The sequence below is a fragment of the Accipiter gentilis genome, chromosome 14 (assembly GCF_929443795.1).
Source record: "Accipiter gentilis chromosome 14, bAccGen1.1, whole genome shotgun sequence".
NCBI lineage: Eukaryota > Metazoa > Chordata > Aves > Accipitriformes > Accipitridae > Astur > Astur gentilis.
This window is the reverse complement of record NC_064893.1, coordinates 33,282,739-33,301,284: the sequence shown is the minus strand read 5'-3', so window position 1 is coordinate 33,301,284 and position 18,546 is coordinate 33,282,739. Positions and strand designations below refer to the sequence as shown.

Below are 18,546 nucleotides of genomic sequence, written 5' to 3'. Positions count from 1 at the left end.
TTAAAGTATTAATTTTGTAATGAAAGATGCTGAGTATGTCTGAATAACTGAAGTTTCTGATAAAGAAGTAATTTGCAGTAATTAATAGATATGTATGTCATGATCCTATTTTTGATAATGAAAAGTATTTTGGTAATCAAAGTTATATTATGCCTATGTATACAACCAATTAGTGTGGCCATTGTGGTGGTTGGCTCATTAAGGTTCTTTTGTAAACAGAACCAATCTGCAGCTCCTAGACCTAAAAGATACAAGTGGTGCACAAGATGGGACCAGGTTTTCTTCATGAGTAAATGGTTACAGTTGACAGTGTACAGTTACAGTTTGTGTGTTTTTTTCTGAATTACAAACTTGTTTTCATGATCCAGTGCAAAGCATCAAACTGACTCTGAGAGGTTTCACCCAACAAAATTGCTTCTTTGAAAAAACCTAAGCAAACTGCAGAGAGTTAGTCTGTTTCAAAACTGTTAAGGCAAACAGGCTCATTTGGCAGGTCTTACCAAGCAGAGAAGTAGAATTAAATGAACAAAGGACCCAACAATAGAAAATTTCTAGTATTAAATACTGATTTCTGACTGTTTACTGCTAGGAGCAGAGCTACGGACAGCCCAGAGGTTCCGTTTAAGTGGATTAAGTGTGCCAGCTATCCAAAGCTAGTGACTGAAATGCTTTGTACTTGTTATATTTTTTAGAAACTCTCCCAAATAATCCTATGTGACATTTAATAGCCTAAGCTCCATTACCACAGCACTTCCCACTCTGCTGGCTAAGGGCCCGATCCCTCTTTCCAATTAGGTCAAGAGAAGTTTTGGCCTTCGGCCTCACTGGGAGCAAACCTGACCTTTACACTGATTGCACCGCATCCATCACGGGTGACATTCCAAGCACTGCGGCTGCAGCAGTCGGCTCAGTGGATGGGAAGGGTGATGGGATGAGTCAGGCCAACAAGGATGTCGCCTGTTGGCTTGACCCAAACCAGGACACTTTTCTAAATTGCCTGGCACTAGCAGAGCTGTCTGTCCTGGAGCTCGGGATCCCTTTTCAGGAGGGATGAAAAGGGTCATTGTTCCCTCAGGGGCTCCCTCCTGCCCACCCAGCATCTCCCTGTCTCCCATGCCTCTCCCAGAGACAGGGCAGCCATCCCAGCTCAGAAGCAGCTCAGAGAAGACCTGGTGCTGAGTATCCTCCCCAGGGCAGTCCTAGCTGTGGAAGCCATGATCAGGGCTGAGATCTGGCTGTCCTGAGCAAATTTATAAATGAAAATCGATTGTTTTCATAAAGCTTTCCCCCTTAGCAGTTCTTTTAAAAATAAATCAGACAGGAAAACAAAGGATCCCTCACATAAAAAGTCCTGCTTCTTACCCACCAGGAGGGACAGAAGTGCCTTTCTGCTGCGAATAGTACCTAAATAGTGACTAAGTACCTGTGAAAATGCATAGAGTAGATTAGATAAGGTAACTTTTACTGGGGAGGAGTGTCTGATTTCACTAATTCAGGAATTTATCAGGAGTAAATCACCTAAAAAAACATTGGGGTCATAGAAGAATTACCTAGGTGTATGCCCATGCATACACACATACAAGCATCTATAGGTAAAGTTTAACCCAGTAAGATAAAAAATTTGAGTCATTCCTATCTCTTTGTACTTCTTTTGTCCATTAAACAAATCTCAACATGTTTCATTTGTGATCACAAAAGTCCTTAATTAAACATATCTGACATCAAACCCTGCAGGGCACCCACATAATTCATAAAAGCAAATTGTCTTGCTCATGGGAAACTTTGAACATCACTGGACTTCACTGTGATCTCTTTACACTGTTATTAAATTAGGAGTAATTCCAGTAGAGTTATACAAGTATGGAATTAGGATTGAAACCATTTTACTTTAAACGATTCTGCCTGTTCCATCTATATGTCCAACACATGGAGCATGTGATATAGATAACTTTTTGAAAAATGAGCTAAAGGATTCCAGTAGCCCCCTCTTGTGACGTAAGATATGAGGATTGTTCCTGTGGAGTCCCCCAGGCCTTTTAAAACAAAGGTTTTCTTTCTTTTCCAATTAGTTTAAGAAAGAAAAAGGTTTTGGTTCTTAGGCTCAAGCTCTTATCTGTTGCAGTTTCACAAATTCACAGTAAATTTGTGGCTGCTAATGGGATTATTCCAGATTTACATCAGGATGGTTTCAGGCAGAATCTAAGCACCAAAGATTACCCACGTCCTGCTTCCTCCCCATGTGAGGATGCTGAGATGCTTCTGTTGAGCCTCATTCATTTCTGCAGCACTGAAATATTAAGTATGGGATGGCGGGAGAGCAACATACCATCTTCAGAGGTCTGAAAGGCTCACCTCATCCATGCCTGTGCTTCAAGGAAGGAGCAGCTCTATCTCTGCTAATCTCGGCAAATGCTTTCCTAAACTCTTCTTAAAGACTCAAATATTGATGACCCCAGCCAGCCTGGGTAGGTGTCAGATTTTGTTCCTGGGAACTGTTTCCCTTTTCACCGCAGAACCAGACTGCGACAAGCAGCCCTTGCACTGGGATTTTACCATCTTTTAATCTCAAAGTAGCTACCTTGCACAGTAGAATAATGGGTTATTTTGGGTACTTAATGTATAGAGATGTAGAAGTACTCTTAATTAATCTGTAGTTCGAAGCATGACAGAGACCACTGACATACAGCCATGAGAAAAGAAGGGAGGAATTAGTTTACAAGGTTCCTAAAAGCTTTGCACTTCCATATTTGAGTGAGCTGGTGGCCTGAGTAGCTCTGGCTACCCTTTCCTGTATCCACAGGCAGGAATGCTTCAGCTGCCCAAGGATGAATTAGATGGACCTGGAAGAAAAACATTTTATTTCCATGGCCGCAGTTAGTGTCTTGGTACAGAAGATTTGCAAAAACCTATGTGATGTTTAAGTCAGTTACAGTTTTTGGGTCAGGCCACTTCTTAATCAGACGTGATAGATCTGGTATTTCCAGAGGTGTGAAGCATCTTCAGGTCTGCTGAGTTTCACTGGGATTTTTTGGATATTCAGCATTTCTGAAAAGCAGGCCCATTGTGTTTGGGTTGATGGGTTTTCTAAGGTGCTGTAAAACATTTTGTGAAGACTCTTTTTCAAGGGGCTGTGTCAGAGGTGCCTGTGAAACCAGTGACCCCAGAAAATGCAAGCCAGCCAGGGGGATTCAGAGACAGGAATGGAAACCTCCCACCATCGATTCACCTTCAGCTCCTGGAAATCCTTCTTCCCCATCCATTGTTGCTTAAGCACCCTTTCCAACGGACACCACACATCCTTCAGAGTGTGCTGGAAGGCCGGATTAATTCTCCACACTTGCATCTGCCTGTGCTGAGGGCAAAGAAATCTTCCTTTTAGCCAGCAGCCATCCCTGTGGGAAACGGCAGCTTTCCTCTTGAACAAACCCATTGCATGAGCCTGTAAATTCAGTGTTAGAATAGATAATTCTAGCCGTCTTCGTGTCCTGTGTGGAGAGCTTGCATGCTCCACAGTGCTGATGGCAGAGCTGACAAAATCATTGAGAATTTGCTTTATGGGGACTCTTCTGGTCTAGGTAGACAGAACGATCTGCAGGAGTGGTCTGAATCTAGACTGATCTCTGGAGCTCAATATGATGCAGCCAGAGGAATCAACAGGAACAATTTAAATTAAAGATCTTTAAAATTAAGTTTGTGTTTTAATGAGGGTGTTAAAAATAGTCTTCATCACCAGATAGAGATACTTAATAAGTTGCCTTAATGTTAACTCCTACCTGAGGGAATCCCAGCAAAATTGGCAAGACTTTGCAATGCTAAAGCAAGCTGCAAATATATTCTTGTTCGTCAACCTCTGTATAAATCCCATTTGCATAGAAGTGCTTCTGAGGCATTGGCAAGACTTGGTTTCTTCCTCTGCTACATTCTAGTTTGGTAGACTGAAAAATTATATATTATGTGTAGTCTTTTCCGCAGGTGACAGCAATGCTATTTTTTTTTGCAAAACAACATCTGTTCTGTAATTATGTTCTTGGTGGGGTCGTGTTCTTATAGGAACCTTAGCTCAGCAGGCACCAGCTCTCACTAGGGATTTGAAGTGCTTCTAAATACATATGTTTAACGACTGTGAGAACACATTGTAGGTTTGTGCTTCCACATCCCTGTATCTAAATAAAGTTTTTCCGCTGTTCTTCAGAGAGCGAACCACCTTCCTCTTTGGTTTCTGGGATCATTGACTACAACATGCCCCTCACCTCTACTTATCTGAAGCAAATGAAGCTGCGGGTAATGAATTCACAGGAACAGGTGAGTTGCGCTCCGGGCGCAGGGCAGTGTGAGGTGCAGAGTGGGTTTCTGCCTGTGCTGAATGGGTGAAGGGAGTGACTGGTGCTTGGCACATTGATTTCTGGAGGATGCTTTTGGAAATGGCTGGTTTGTCCAGGCGTGTCAGGCTCTGACCAAGTACAGCGAGTATTGGTGCATGGAAGTTGGGAGGGCAAAGTGCCTCTGATCTTCTGGCTCAGAGAAAGCACATAGGCTACTTCAGAACTGTGTCAGTGGAGAGGAGCGGAGATGGAGTCGATGCAGTTTATTCCTTAGAGCGGTCTGCTTGTTCTTTAGATGCACAATTCTTCTAAGAAATTGTCTTAAAAATGAATATGGCAAATAGGGATTTGTTTCTTTACCTCCTCCTAATTGCCTGGGACCTTGCTTCAGTTGCTCCGGTGCTCTCTTAAAGTGGTTGGCAACTTGAGGAAGTTCAACTGCAGCCACTCCGCTCGTGTCAAAGTGGGAGAAGGCTCAGTTCTTTGATGAGACTGTTAAGCCACTGGATTTTGATTTGGGAATGGATGGGGCAGACTGCCACAGGATAATACCCAGGCTGTGCAATTTTCTGAAGTTCTGCAGCTGCAGAATTAGCTATGGGAACCTCTGTGCACCATGGAAACAGTCTATAAAAAGAAAAGTATGTTTTACTTGCTCCCCACAATCTGCACTGGAAGCCAGTGCTGGATTTTCTTTCCAGCACACTGAAACCTGAATCTGATTTCCTACGTTACTGCTAGTTGCAAGAAGTGAAAGAGTTTGCGTTGTGCAGTGGAAAACATTGCTGATAGCTTGAACTGTGAAGTTGCACCCAGTGGGTACTTCTATCTAGTGACGCCCCAAAGGGACATTGGTTAGAGCATCCCTTGCCAGGGTGTAAAATGTCAGATGTGGGTTTGCTGTCAGGAGCTGGAGAGATACTAAGCTCCTCCACTGCTTCAGCAGTGAAACCTTCTTGCTGGAGGACAAAATGGCATCTGATGGGAAGCACTTCTGTGTTTTGGAGCTTTTTTCCTTTGCGCACATTGGACATTTGAGTGGGTTTAAGGTTTTGTTTGCAATAGGTTATGTCACAGCTTTTGAAACGTGAAAGGCTGCCATGTGCCAGGCTTTGCACTTGGGCTGGGTGGGCAGTAGAACTATGGACAGTTCTGTGGGGTGGTTGGGCTGGGCTGGACTGGGCTGGACCGGGCTGGACCGGGCTGGGCTGGGGACATGGAGTGGATGAATGTGCCGCTTTGTGGCATCTGGTGTCTGCTTCAGGACCACTTTTGGATAAATGGGATCGAAAGCTGACATATTCCAGCCGCCTTTGGCTTGTGCAAAGTGTTTGCTGGGACTTGGTGCAACTCCTAGCAGAGAGGCATTGAGATTGCAGACCCTACCGTTGTCCGTACCGTTGACTACCAGCCTGCTCTTCACCCAGGTTAAGGACTCAGTGGGCTGTGAAGGCTAGCTGTGCTTTTCAGCATGTGGGGCGGTTCTTTCAAGTTAAGTTTGATGTATACAAAAGGACGGTCTGAGAGGTTTGTCTAGTTACCATTTATGCCTTTTCTACCAATTCCTCTTGGCTCCAAAGCTCTGTTCAAGAGAAGTGTGCTATGAAGCTTGATTAAACTCCTGTACCCAGTTACTACAGGTAGAAAACTGGACTTGCAGTTTGATTTTATTTCCATAATAAAAAACACCCAGAAGCTAGCAGGCTTTAGTACTGCATCTTGAGTTCTGAAGCTGCATGCTTAGGGATGCTTGTTTTGAGAACCTTGGTTGGTAATTTAGAGATTTGATAATTTTGGTATAGCAGTTTGCACTGGAGCTGTCACTAGACAGATAGATACAACGTGCTGCTAACATGAATACACTTGAAGCTCGCTAAGATCCGAATAGAAGCATATGTCATACGGGAACAAAAAAGGGACCAGCTGAGGCAACCAGCAGTTGTTGGTTTAGATCATAAATCAAACGGCTTGATGTTATTCCCTGCCTCTAAAGTTTTTCTTTTCCTGAGCTTTCATCGGTATGTTGTGGTGCAGCTTTCTAAGCTTTTCAAGCTATAGCAGCCAAGGGAAAAACCTATTTCGAAGAATTAAAATTTGCCGTTCAGTGTGTTACTGAAGCTGATTCCTGAGAGCAAAATAACAAAAGATCAGTCTTATTTCTCAGACTTCTGAAGCATTAAAACTTTCCATCAGATCTGGAGGTAACGAGAGTCTGGAGAGGATACAGGTCGTTGTACCTGCTGGAGAAAAATCCAGCGGGACTTGGGTGCCATCGCTTCCGAGATATGGGACAGTCCCCAGCTTCCCCTGGGGAAACAAGTGCCACGCTTCTAAGGCAGCTGTGGCTGTACCTGAGCTGCTAACGCTAAAGTCTGTGTGAAGACAATATGTGTAATATCAATACCAGGCTTCAGTTCCCTCCACCAAGCATTTCCCTGCTACTTTTTTCCTTCTTCATACTTTGCAGTGGGAACACGACAGTACCATCCTTTTTTCCTGGACCGTTCTGGCAGTCTTTGTGGAGCATGGGCTGTGAAACACGGGCTGCGGCTCTCCCTCTCCCCAGGGAGGGAGCTTTAGGGTCAGGGACTTGCAGCTGTTGGGGTTCCAGGTGTTTACAAACTGCAGAAGTCCTCTAAAGATGATAGAAATAATTCTGACTTTGCTACAAAGGCAAAACGGGAAGAAAATACAACCTACCTTTAAAGTTTGCGCTACACAAATACACACCGCATGGTTTTTGTATATCAACATTTACAAAATTACATTGGTCCCTCCTTAGCTCAGCTTTGCTGCCATGCCACCTTACGGCCTTGCACTCACTAACATTTGATGGTGATAATAGAAATAAATTAAGCAACGGACTTGTGTTCGACTTGGCTTTTGCCAAAAGCAATTACTTGTATGCAGCAGCACCGGGAGGAACTTGCTTCACTTGGGGTAACAATGAATGAATTTATGCCAAAGTGGCCTTTTAACTTCATTATTCAGGGAAAAAAAAAGTGTGCATGTAACTGTAATTTATTAGTGCTCCTAAGCACATTAGTATTAGGGCAACAGTGTCTCCAGAAGGAAGCACAGCCAGAAGAACCTTAGAGAAAGCATTTTATCTCTGCTTAGGGACAAAAAACAGTCAGGAGAGGAGCTCTTTATGTGGTTGCTCACAAAATGAAGAGTTCCTGCAGAATATATTTCAATGTATTCCTTGGAGTCAGTACATTTATTTTGGCATTATGGAAGACAACTGTGACCCATGTTGCTTAAATTGGGTTCACTAGAACATGCAGGAGCTTCTGGGGTGTGAGTCTTCCTTCATTCCCAATTTATACCAATTCTCACACGTGTGAGAAAAATCAGGCCCCTTACCCTTTCCAGAGAGTGCTGGATTAGCCACATTTCTGGCTATCTACTGAGGCATTAAAGCATCTCTGAACTTCTGGCCTTCCCAATCTAGCAGCAAAAAGGAATGAAAAGAAGATATTTGATATTTATCTATAATGATCCTTCCACCTCATTTTCAAACACTAAATATTAGCATTTTAAAATGATTGGTTATTCGAGTTTATTGCAGTCATTTTCCAGACAATCTTTTCTGTCTCATTCAAACTCAGCCTTGGATTTATTTTTCATGCCACACTGTTGGGCATGATTTCCACTGGTGGCTGGTGGAATATGAAGATTTTAAAAGAACAAATCCCAGCACTGAAATGCCAGGCTCACTCTCTGCTCTGGAGATGTTGCTGCTACCTTGGCAGATACAGTCCAGGGCCGGGTAACCAGGTTTAAATGATACAGAAACATTTTCAGAGGTTGCTTCAATGACTGCTGACAGAAGGTCATGCAATCAGTGAATGGCAGGAGCTGCTCTTGGATGGGAAATAATACAAGCGTTTTTCTTGTTGCTATGGCTTTGCTACACTGACTTGTAAGTGTTTGAGAGGGACAGAGTCTTGTCCTGCACCGTCACATGCTCCATCCATCCAGTAATTTCCCTGTAAACCTGGAGTGTGTGACAGTGCATGGATGTGAAGTGGTTTTCAAAAGATGATTTCAAGCAATGTTTTAACCCAAACAGCAGGGTAGTCCTGCAAGAGGGGGTGGAGGGGTTCAAATCCCACAAATGTACAGGGGGCTGGCTTCATCTAATGCAGGTGAGGATCAAGCCTCCTCTGCAGGGTTTGGGAGCTCACGGAGCCTCGTGACCAGAGGCTGGTTTGCAATGTTAAGTCCTCCTTCTTCCACTCACCCTTCTCCTTGGCCCACCCCTTATTGTGTTTGCTCGCTTCAGTGTCTCAGAAGGCTCCGGTATTACCACAACGGCTAAGATGCATCTTCCCCTGGCAGCTCGCTTTCTTCCTTCTGCTTTGGATCCATCTCCAGGCTAATCCTGGGGGTGCAGAACTGGCACAGGGGAGGCAGCAGAGGCAGGGAGGGGAGTGAGAGGCTGCAGAAGAGGGCACGCCAGGTTTTCATTTTCAGTCTCTAAGTTCACTGCTGTGAATTGTAGATATCTCATTTCATGTAGTCCAGAAACCAGAACCAAATCTGGCAGAGCTGGCAGCTGCTGTGTGAGATCTGGGACCTGGATTTATCTGTTCGAGTGCTTAGAGAAGGGATCCCAAAGAAACACTCTATGTGTTCATAGATGGGCAGAGAAGGCAGAAGCCTGCAGTCAGTATTTGGAAGGAAGTGGAATGATGCGTTTGCATCACATGAGGATGATAAGGTACTTCCCAGTCCATTAAAGAGGGTGTGAAACATCTCCAGGAATAAATACCTCTAAATCAACTTGACGAGATAACTCATTCAAGAGGCTTTTCCTTGACTTGAAAAGATCTGTGTTCCCTGATGTTAATTTTTAAGACATTTTTGAGCACTAGAGAAGTTCCCTAAATGCTCCCCTACCCACAGAAGAAAAGGGAATATTGGTTGTACACACAGTGAGGCACCGTGACCATAGCTGTTTGAAATACATATATTGCATTAATCTATGCAATAAAGGCTTGCTCATAGATCTGCATCAGCAAAGCCCTCTGGTGGAGACACAGCTTCTGCTGGCAGAAGTGGGCTTTGACTGGTAAATTTAAATTCTGCCCTAAATGACAGACTTTGTCCAGGCAAAGACAGGGAGGCAGGTCCAGCCCTCATAACAGCGTTCTGTTAACTATCTGGCAAAGATAGTTTAGCAAAACTTTCATCCTTGGCCTTAATGGCTCATGAGATACAGGAGGTCAGATGATCAAACCATTTAGCCTGGTTTCAGACTTGTGTGAATGGCTTGCTTTCAGTGAAGGTCAACTCATTTTTGTTATTGGAATTAACTCTGACATTCCCAGCTAGTAAAAACTTAAGAGCTTTTATTTCCCATTGCGTAGACCTTTCAGTATTTTTCCCAGTGTAGCTGCATTACAGGTGTTCAATGCAATTCTCAATGCAAGCAAACAATTTGAGACCTCGACTTGGGCTGGCTGGGATAAATCCTGCCACCACAGCTTTTATCTTCAAATGAGGTGTGATGCCAAGGTCCTGACTCTTTGCAGATTGGGGGAAAATAACTTCATTTTCTGTAAGAAAGGAGGTGGTGTTGCCCGATTCCAGTGATGCTAGGCACAATTCGTCCTCCTGAACGGCTTGGGTGTATTTAGTTGCTGCGTGCAACTGCTCCGGTCGATTTTCCTCACTGGTCCTGTGCACCGGTGGAGAAAAGCTGGTCCCTTTCCCACTCTCTCTTCCCTTCCCTGTGATGTTGTGCAGCTTAACTAAGGTCCTGGAGAAGTGGCTGGGGGACGTTTAGAAGTTGCTCTCACTCTCGGTGGAGCCGTGGTTGTCATGCTAGCGGAGGGCTGGGTCGGATCAAGCAGGAGCAGGGCATGGCAGACCAGGTGTGAACCGGGCAGTAGGAGCCTGTGGTGGGAGTGCCTGGGAGGAAGGACGGGTCGGAGACACTTGGCTCGGGAGCGTGCAGTCCCCTGGGCTGGTGACAGTGACTCCACGGAGCTCAGCGCTGCACGGATGTGGCCATCGGGTCCCTCACAGGCTGGCCCATGCAGAGCCCGTGGGGGTTCCCGGCTTGCTCCGCAGCAAGGCTCTTCTGCACTGGGGCTGATCCACCCGTGGGTAATTAGGACTGATTGCCCTCCACCAGGCATACCTACCCCCCAGTGCACGTTCTCCACTGGTGCAGTCCGAGTAGCCTACTAAAGCCAAGCTGCTTGAGCCTGTTTCTGGGAACACTGAGTAGGGCCAGAAACCACATTATCTGTCTTTAATTCACCCTTTCTTCCAAGTACCTCCCCGATTTGGTGAGGAGAGATGCTGCCCATTCCCTGTGCATAACCAGCGTCAAAGGCAGCTGCTCCCAGTAGAACAGGAAACAAAGTTTTGGTTCAGGTCCTGTAAAGTGGGGCTAGGAAATGTTCCCGGGGAAAATGTAAAGACCCGTACTTGCACATTGATGAAAACATTTAACATCCATGGGATAGTTTCATGGATTCACTTAAATTTGTCCGGTACCCATGGAAAGCTTTGCACGGTGAGGTTTTCTGCATCGTCTCCCAAGCTCGGGTGCTGACGTGCTGTATGTTGACTTTGATCAAGTTACACAAATGGCTGTTTCTTAATTGCCTTCTCCCTTTAAAAAGGGGATAATACCTTAGAGAGACTTCTGAGGTCTCGCTCACTAATAAAGCTCTTCAAGAGCTTGGATGGCAACTACTTTGAGAGTGCGAACTATTATTAATGATTTCCGTTATTATAGAAGATGAAGCTGTGTGGTTCAGCTTTTTAACCTTGAATCATGTACTTGCTTTTGTTTCCGCTGCTGTTAAACCTGCACAGGCAGGCTTGCACCTTGCCTGGCTGCACAGACTCCTAGGACCCACATCGTGAGCCTTGTGTGCGCAAAACAGGCGTGCGTATCTCTGCAGAGTCAGGGTTTTTTTGCAAAGATGGATTCTGAAACATGCGGCATGGCTTGAGAATGGCCAAAAATGGGTTTAGTGGTGGTTCTGTTTATGTTGACTCGATTCTGATTTGGGTGGCCAAGAGATAAGCTGCGAGGCTCGTCCTCGATGTGTAATGCAATGCAGACATTCCTGCCAGCGCTGTGGGTTCAGGGTTTGGCAAGAAATGTTAGGGGATATTTGACAGTGATTGAGCCATCCCTTCAAACACCCATTCCCTGTACTCCAGAGGAAGGCAAATTCCATCCACAGAAACAACTCCTTTCCTGCTTCTTTACTTGGCAGTGACTGGTGTACCCTGTGAGGTACGGAGCTGTATTTCCTTTCCATCTCTTGGTCTTGGCTCCTGGGAAAAAAACCCCTTTTATTCATGCATATGCCAGATGCTAACAACTGCTACTTTTGCAGAAGGAGCAACCAAGATGTAGTGGGAATACAGCCCTCAGCCCACAACAAATCTGGTCTATAATAAAATTTCCTAAATCTTTACTCTCCTTTTTTTCCTCACTCTGCTCTGGATGGCAGATAAGTTAAAATACGTGGTTGATAAAAGCTGCATATCGCCCTTGTGTCATGCGACTGGGGCCCTCCTTCGTCAGCTCTTCTGCAGCACCGCCCCTCTTGCCCCCCTTTTCTTACTGGCCTCACCCCTGAGAGATTCGCATTTTAATGCTTATTACCCAGTAGGGTTTGATGGTCACGGAGGACCCAATGCAGGAGGTCCCATTTGTTATTTAACCTACTTTTCAGAGGCACAAGAACATCAAGTGACTCGCACAAGGTCGCCCATGAGTCAGTGACTCCTCTGGCATGATGGCCGGATCCTGCTGTCCTGCAGTCCCCTGCTCTCACCACTAGATCACTGCACCCTCACTCCTCAACAACGCAACTATGCAATTAAGCTCCTACAAAGTGCCGTAAATGTAGTTTATTCCTGGGTTTGACAGCAGCCCTGGTATTCTTGCGGAGCCTTGCCTTAGGAAATTACGACAGATGAGGTCAGGGCATCGTTAGCGATGCCCTTGGAAGCGTCACTGCCTGGTACGCGGGCAGGCTGCGCGGTGCAGGGCCGTTACAGCCAGGGCATGGCTCTTCTCAGGACCTGCAGCTCAGGCTCTGCTGGCATCCGACGGGACCCTGTCCGGGCAAGCACAGCCTGACAGGGAGCCCCAGGTTTTCTGTATGGGCAGGTCTGTGTCCGTGTGAAGGGGTTTGCAGGGACCAGAAGTAACGAACATGTTGCGAGGAGAGAGGGAAGGAAGCGACTTATAAATAATATATTTGATGTGTATTATATATATAATAACAGTAGCACTGGTTTACTATGGTGTGTTTTTAAAAAAATGTAATCTCCTAAGGCACTTACCCCTGTTCCTGACAACTTGATAAATTATTATTACCAATTCTGTATCAATTGCCAGTTACTTCCCCCTAGATAATTTGAATCTGAAAAATACCCACTAAAACGGAGCTTGGCGTGCCGTTTCCCAAAGCTTCCCTAGCCGTTTCTGGAGGCAGCCCCTCTTCCGCCGGTGAGCCCCACTTCTGCCAGCCTCGTGACCCCGAGCGCTGGCACAAACAATTGCATTTCTGTCGGGCTCATGACCCCACTTGTAACGGCGGTGACCCCCCCTTGGGGTCAGGACCCCTCCCCTGCACGGGGAAAAGCTCCTGCCCAGCAGCTATTGCTGAATTGCCGTTCCTCCCTCGCTCCCTGTGTGGACACGGCTGTTCGGCACTAAGTTTGCCGATGTGAAATTTAGGTTAATCCATTTCCAAAGTGGATTAACCTAACCCACACAAAGGCACTTAGTATAAAATAAGAGCGTCCACATGGTGAGGCAGCACAGAATAGTGACTGTGCTTCAAACTCGCACCCTGGCTGGCTTGGGTCCCCTGCGAGCTCTCCAAACAGAGGGGCAGGCGCCTTGGTCCCTGGGGGTCTCGCTCTCCTAAATGGCCTTAAGCCGGTCTAGCTGGAAGGCGAAGGGAGCCCAGGGAGTAAACAAAGCCCGGCAATGGGAATGGGTTAAAGCCCGCTCCGCTGAGGTCCACGGCAAGTCTCCTGTTCACCTTAAATGGTCAGGATTTTATTTTAGCTTCAGGGAGGAGCAGCAGCCATTGAGCTGGAAGTGAGCGCAGAGCAGGCCCCCACGGCTGGGGGCTCGTAGCCCGCTGCCCTCCCAGCCGGCCGCCGCTTCCTGCGGGAGGGAGCGTGGGAGGCCCCCGGGGCTCCGCTCTCGCCCTTCAGCCTCTGGCTCCACAGATCAGCCCGGAGGAGATGGAAATGCAACACCGAGCGATACCCGCTTCCACCTCCGGCCTCGGATCTTCCCGAGCCATCCCTCCTCCCTTGCACGCCTTCCCTGGCAGTGCAGTGGTTAACGCCGGAGTAGAAAACATCATAATTGGACATCCGCACTAACAAGCCATAAACACGAATGTGGCAGTTCCCATCCTCGGCTCTGGCACCGGCCTACCGCAGGCTCCGCCGCTGAATCTGTTACACTTGGTTTATTTTGTAAAAATTTCCTTCATAACCATTAAACAGCGAGAGACGTGAGACGGGCTGGGGAGGGGGACGCCAAGATGCCGGCACCCATCGCGGCGGTCCCCAACCGGGCGGGAGGTCACCGACCCGCGGCTCTCGGGGCCCTGCCTGGGAGCGGGTACCGTCCTGGGGGATGCCAGGACGCCACGCGCTGCCCGCCCGGAGCTGGGTCACAGCATCCCCAGCCCTCCCGGGGACCTGGCGGCGCGGTGTCCCTGCACAGGGCCGTGCTGGGGGAGCACGGCCGAGCTCGGTGGGCAGCCTCGCTGTCGGGGAGCTGCCCTGAAGAGCCGCCGATTTAAACAACAGCCGAGATGCAACGTTCAGACAAGAGGCTGCGGCGTTGAGGGATGCTGCTGCTTGGCGGAGTAGGGTCCTCTTCTGCTCCCACGGTGCGATAGGGAGAATCATCTGAAACAAAAGGATTCAGCAGAGGAGGCAGCGCCGGGCCCGGGGAACCGCTGCACCCACCGGGCGCAGGGGAAGGGGGGCAGCGGGGCGCCCGCCCTGCTCCCCGGGGGACCCGCTGCCGGGTTCCCGTCGCTCGCTCCCCGCGGCACGGCCGAACCCCGGCGCTGCCGGACCCCGGAGCTCCCGGGGCCGGGCTGAACCGGGAGGACTTCCCCGGGAGGGCTGCGGGTCACCGGGCCGCCGCCGAGCCCGGTGTCCCCGGGCGGTTTGCAGCCCCCCCCCCCCCCCGGGCCGTGCCGAGCGGAGGATGCCCGGGCGGGTTGCAGCCCCCCCTCCCACCCCCCACCCCTCATACCCCGGCCGTGCCGTGCCGTACCGAGCCGTGCCGCCGGCCGTGCATTCTCCCGGCTCTCCAGCAGGCGCCCGGCCCTGGACATTGTCTCTTCCTCCGGGAGGAAGGGCCCTCCCCGGCCCTCCACAATGTGCTCTTCCAGGCGCGGCTCCCCGCGCCCCCCGCCCGGTGCGACCGCCTCTCCCCCCCCCCCCCCCCCCCGCCCCGCGGCCCCGCCCCCCCCCCCCCCCCCCCCGCCGCCCCCGCCCCCTCCGCCCGCGGCCGGGCCCCGCTCGCCCCCCTCCGCCTCCCCGGCCCCCCCCCCCCCCCCCACCTACACACCCCCCCCCTCCGCCCCCGGGAGCCGGGAGTGACGCGCTCCGCAGCGCCGGCCCCTCTCCCCGGGCAGCAGCTGGTTGTCAGCCTCTCCGGAGCGCCGCCAGCCCGGGCCCCCTCCCTCCGTCCCTCCGTCCCTCCGTCCCTCCGCCCCGCTCTCCCAGCCGCGCCGCCGGGCTGGCGCAGGCCGGCAGGCCCCAGGCCCCGCTCCAGGTAGGCGCTGGCCCGCGGAGCTCCGCTACCGGGCCCCGGGGCGGCGGCGGCGTGGGGTTGGGGTTGGGGGGGGGGGGGCGATGCGCGGGGGTTCCACGCGGCTGCGGGGAGCGGAGGGAGGGGGGTGTGTGGAACGGGGAGGAGGAGGAGGAGGAGGAGGAGGAGGAGGGGGGTGCATCGGCGGGAGGGGCGGGGCGGGGAGGAAGGGGGGGCGGCCGCGGGGCCCTGCCCCAACTCCGGGGGGAGCGGCCGCGCCGCCCCGCTTCCCCGGGAAGTTGCGGGTCGCCCGCCCGCCCGGCTGGCCGGCGGCGGCGGGGAGGTGTGTGTTTGTTTGGGGGGGTGAGGTTGGCGCGTCCTTCCCGGCGCGGCTCCCCCTTCCCCGGAAGAGCACAAAAGCGCAGAAGAAAGTGGGAGGAGGCGGCGGCGGGAGCGCTCCGGCCCCATCAATTCCCGGGCACCGGCCCCGCGCCGCCGCCGCCATCGCCGAGCCGCCCTCCCCGGCCCCGGCCCCGGCCCCGGCCCCGGGCGGGGATTGTGCTGGAAATAGCCGCCTCCCTGGAGGTAAAGCCCTACTTACGTGTCAATCCCCGCCGCACGCTGAGCCCCGTGCGCCGGCTCCGGCTCGGCGTGGCAGGTCTCCATCGCGGCTGTATTTATTTACCTGCGGGCGGGGGGGCGGGACGGGAACGGGGACGTTCGCCCGGCTCCCGCCACCTTCGCTGCTGGCGGGGAGACACGCGTGGGAACCGCATCCCACCGCGGGGGGAAAGCGTCGGGTCCCGCGGCTGCCGGGGGCGGGGGGGGGGGGGGACGGGACGACGGACACCCCCGGCCGCTCAGCCCGCAGTGCTGCTCCGCTCGGCCCCCTCCTCCAAAGCCAGCCCCCCACCCCCAGCCCCCGTTTCCCGGTGCTGGTGGAAGAGCAAAGTGCGGTTTACGGGTCTCAAGACACCATCCCCGCCTCGCCTGGAACGGCAAACGCCTGCCCGGCTGGCAGCAAGTTCAGGTGCTGGGCAGGCGGGTGCGGGGCACCGGGGACGGACGGACGGACGGACGGGGTCGGGTCCCCCGTCCCGGCGGCCCCCGCGTTCAGCACCTCCCCGCTGAACAGCAGGAGCGCGGGGGGAGCGGCGGCGGGAAGGGGCTGCCGGCTGCTTCACCCTGCGCAGCATCCCTCCACTTCGGGGCGGTGGGAACGCTCCTGGGGGGGTGGTGTTCCCAGAAGGAGAGCTCCTAGAGAAGGGGGAGGGGGGAGGAGGTGCCGATCTTCCCTTCCTCTTCCATTTGCCTTTGAAATGAACTCCTTTGCCCGTTTTTGGGAACTAACAAATACTCGGTTTTGCCGCGTCCCGTAGAAATCGGCAGAAACTGCAGCAAATAAGGACGTAAGTGACCTGACAAAGAGCGCTGGGGATGTTCTGTTTGGTGTGTGAATTGCACAGCCGAGTAGGCAGCGCAGTCACAGCTCACAGCCGGCGTACACCCTTGTGCTTCAAGGCTCCTCGGGCTCTTTGAAGCAATGACCACCACTGTATTTGTGGCTGCAGTATCAATCTTTGACCTGGAGCGTTTTATCTTCCATTAGTAAGCCTTTCTCTGCGCTGAACTGGTTAAGTTAGGGTCAAATCTGGTTCAATACCTTCTTGGCATGCTCAGAGGGCCGGGTTTAAACAGTGGCTGAGACGGAGATGAGGCTGCCTTCCTGAGAGCTCGTCCCTGAGCACCGAGCTGCTGCCGCGGGTCACGGCGGGAGGTGCTCTGTCCCGGCCAGGTTGGGCAGGCCTGGGGGCTGCCTGTGCCGGGCAGGTCGTGGCTGGCACGGCGGTGGAGCAGCTCCGGGGGCTGGCAGTCACGCGTTGCCTTTTGTTGACTCTAAAAACACGGCTGCTTCTGGTGGGAAGCTGAGCGTGGCTGCGCGCTGGGGAGGTTGCACGGCGCACAGCCTCGGTTCCTGCTCCGCGGAAGGAAATCCCATCGGGATAGTAGGCTGTGGCGTGAAAGGACACGTTTTAAAATAAAAGGACTCAAAGAGAGAAAATAAACCGTCCTGAGACTCGGAGCCTGGAATATTAAGCGTGAGGCACAGCATGTAAATGACTGGAGAGAGACTTGCAAGGCAGTCCCTGAGAAACTGAGCCTGGCTGTAAAATAAGCAGGTTACCGATAGCCTTGCATATATTTACGAGATACGGTTATAAGAGTAGCTTCCCCCCCTGCCCTGTTCCAGCTCACGCTATGGGAGGTTGTTCTCCAGGAAGGAGAGCCGCCAGGGAAGAAACATTGTCTAGCAGTTAAAGCCTTGCAGTCCGGAGATCTTGTGTTCCTGGATCTGCCAGCGACTTGCTGTGTTCTTGGACCAGCCAGGGCGGCTGTCAGTACCTGGGGTTTCCAGCTCTATAATAGGAAGAATACTTTTATAACTCGGAGGGAAGTTGTGAGGCTCAGCGGATGCGTGCACGCGCGGTGCTCAAAGACTGGTGAATGGAAAGTGGGACAGAAAGGCAGAGTGTGAGTCCTGCACATATCAGTGTCTGCCTTTGCCAGTTAGAAAATATTGGCTGCCAGTGTCTGCAGAGCAGCTGTGAATGTTGGACTGTAGATAAGGAGAGGAGCAAGGATGTTGTTTTCCAAACCCGGTGCGGTGGCGGGAGCCCTGCTCCGATGTTTGGGTGTGGCCTGTGAATGCACCAGCAGGATCCGACTTCCCCTTGCAGAAGAGGAGTTGCATGCACACTGCCTGACCCTTGATCGCTCAATCCCTTGAACGTTGGAAACAAAGCGATGGGACTTTACTGTGGGGTGAGGAGATCTCTCCGGGGAGCTGGGAAAGGCAGGAAGGAGGAGGGCGGCAGCGGCAGTGCCGGAGCTTGGGGTTTGGCTCTGGGCTGGCTGGTTGGGGCAGCCACTGTTCCTTCCATCTCTGCCATGAGTGGCCTGGAACTGGGGAAAAGGCGGCTGGTCCTGAGACAGGCACTGGTAATGGATTGCGCTCGGTTTTCTAATGAAAGTTTCATTTGAAGTTTGTTTACAGGAAAGAAGAAATTAGCAGGGAGAATTCTCCTGAGAACCCAGAGAGGAAAAAGAATGAGCTGCCTGACTTGCAAGCCAAAAGAGGGTGGAAGGGTAGATTAGATTTACCGTATTGCTCCGAGTTGTAGCTGTTGCTGCTGTTGAGAAACGCTTCCTTGTTTGGCTGGGCGATGGAGCCCACTTTGAGGCTCAGCCTTCAGCCGGGTTATTGGCATCCAGGGGAAATTCGGAGCTGCCCACCCAGCCAGAAATGTTGATCCCATTCTGGTGTCCTGTGTTTTGACGCCAGCGTGTGTGCTGTGCTGCTGTCCCTCTGCTCCAGCTGACTCAAATGGGGCTGCTCCTGGGCCGTGGCTGGACAACCGGTGCTCCGGGTGTTGCTGCCGGGGC

At 51.3% G+C, this 18,546-nt stretch overlaps 1 protein-coding gene across 4 annotated transcripts in view; it reads left to right on the top strand.

Annotated features, from left to right (window-relative positions):
* NOL4L (nucleolar protein 4 like) overlaps nt 1–18,546 on the top strand; it is a 66,248-nt gene that overhangs the window by 22,692 nt on the left and 25,010 nt on the right. For 2 of the 4 annotated variants that reach the window (XM_049816664.1, XM_049816665.1), the window contains exon 4: nt 4,193–4,302. In XM_049816664.1, coding sequence (XP_049672621.1) covers nt 4,193–4,302 — 110 coding nt within the window. Of the gene's footprint in view, nt 1–4,192; nt 4,303–14,925; nt 15,127–15,282; nt 15,688–18,546 lie in introns of those variants that run through there. The other 2 variants (XM_049816666.1, XM_049816667.1) reach the window with 2 other exon arrangements.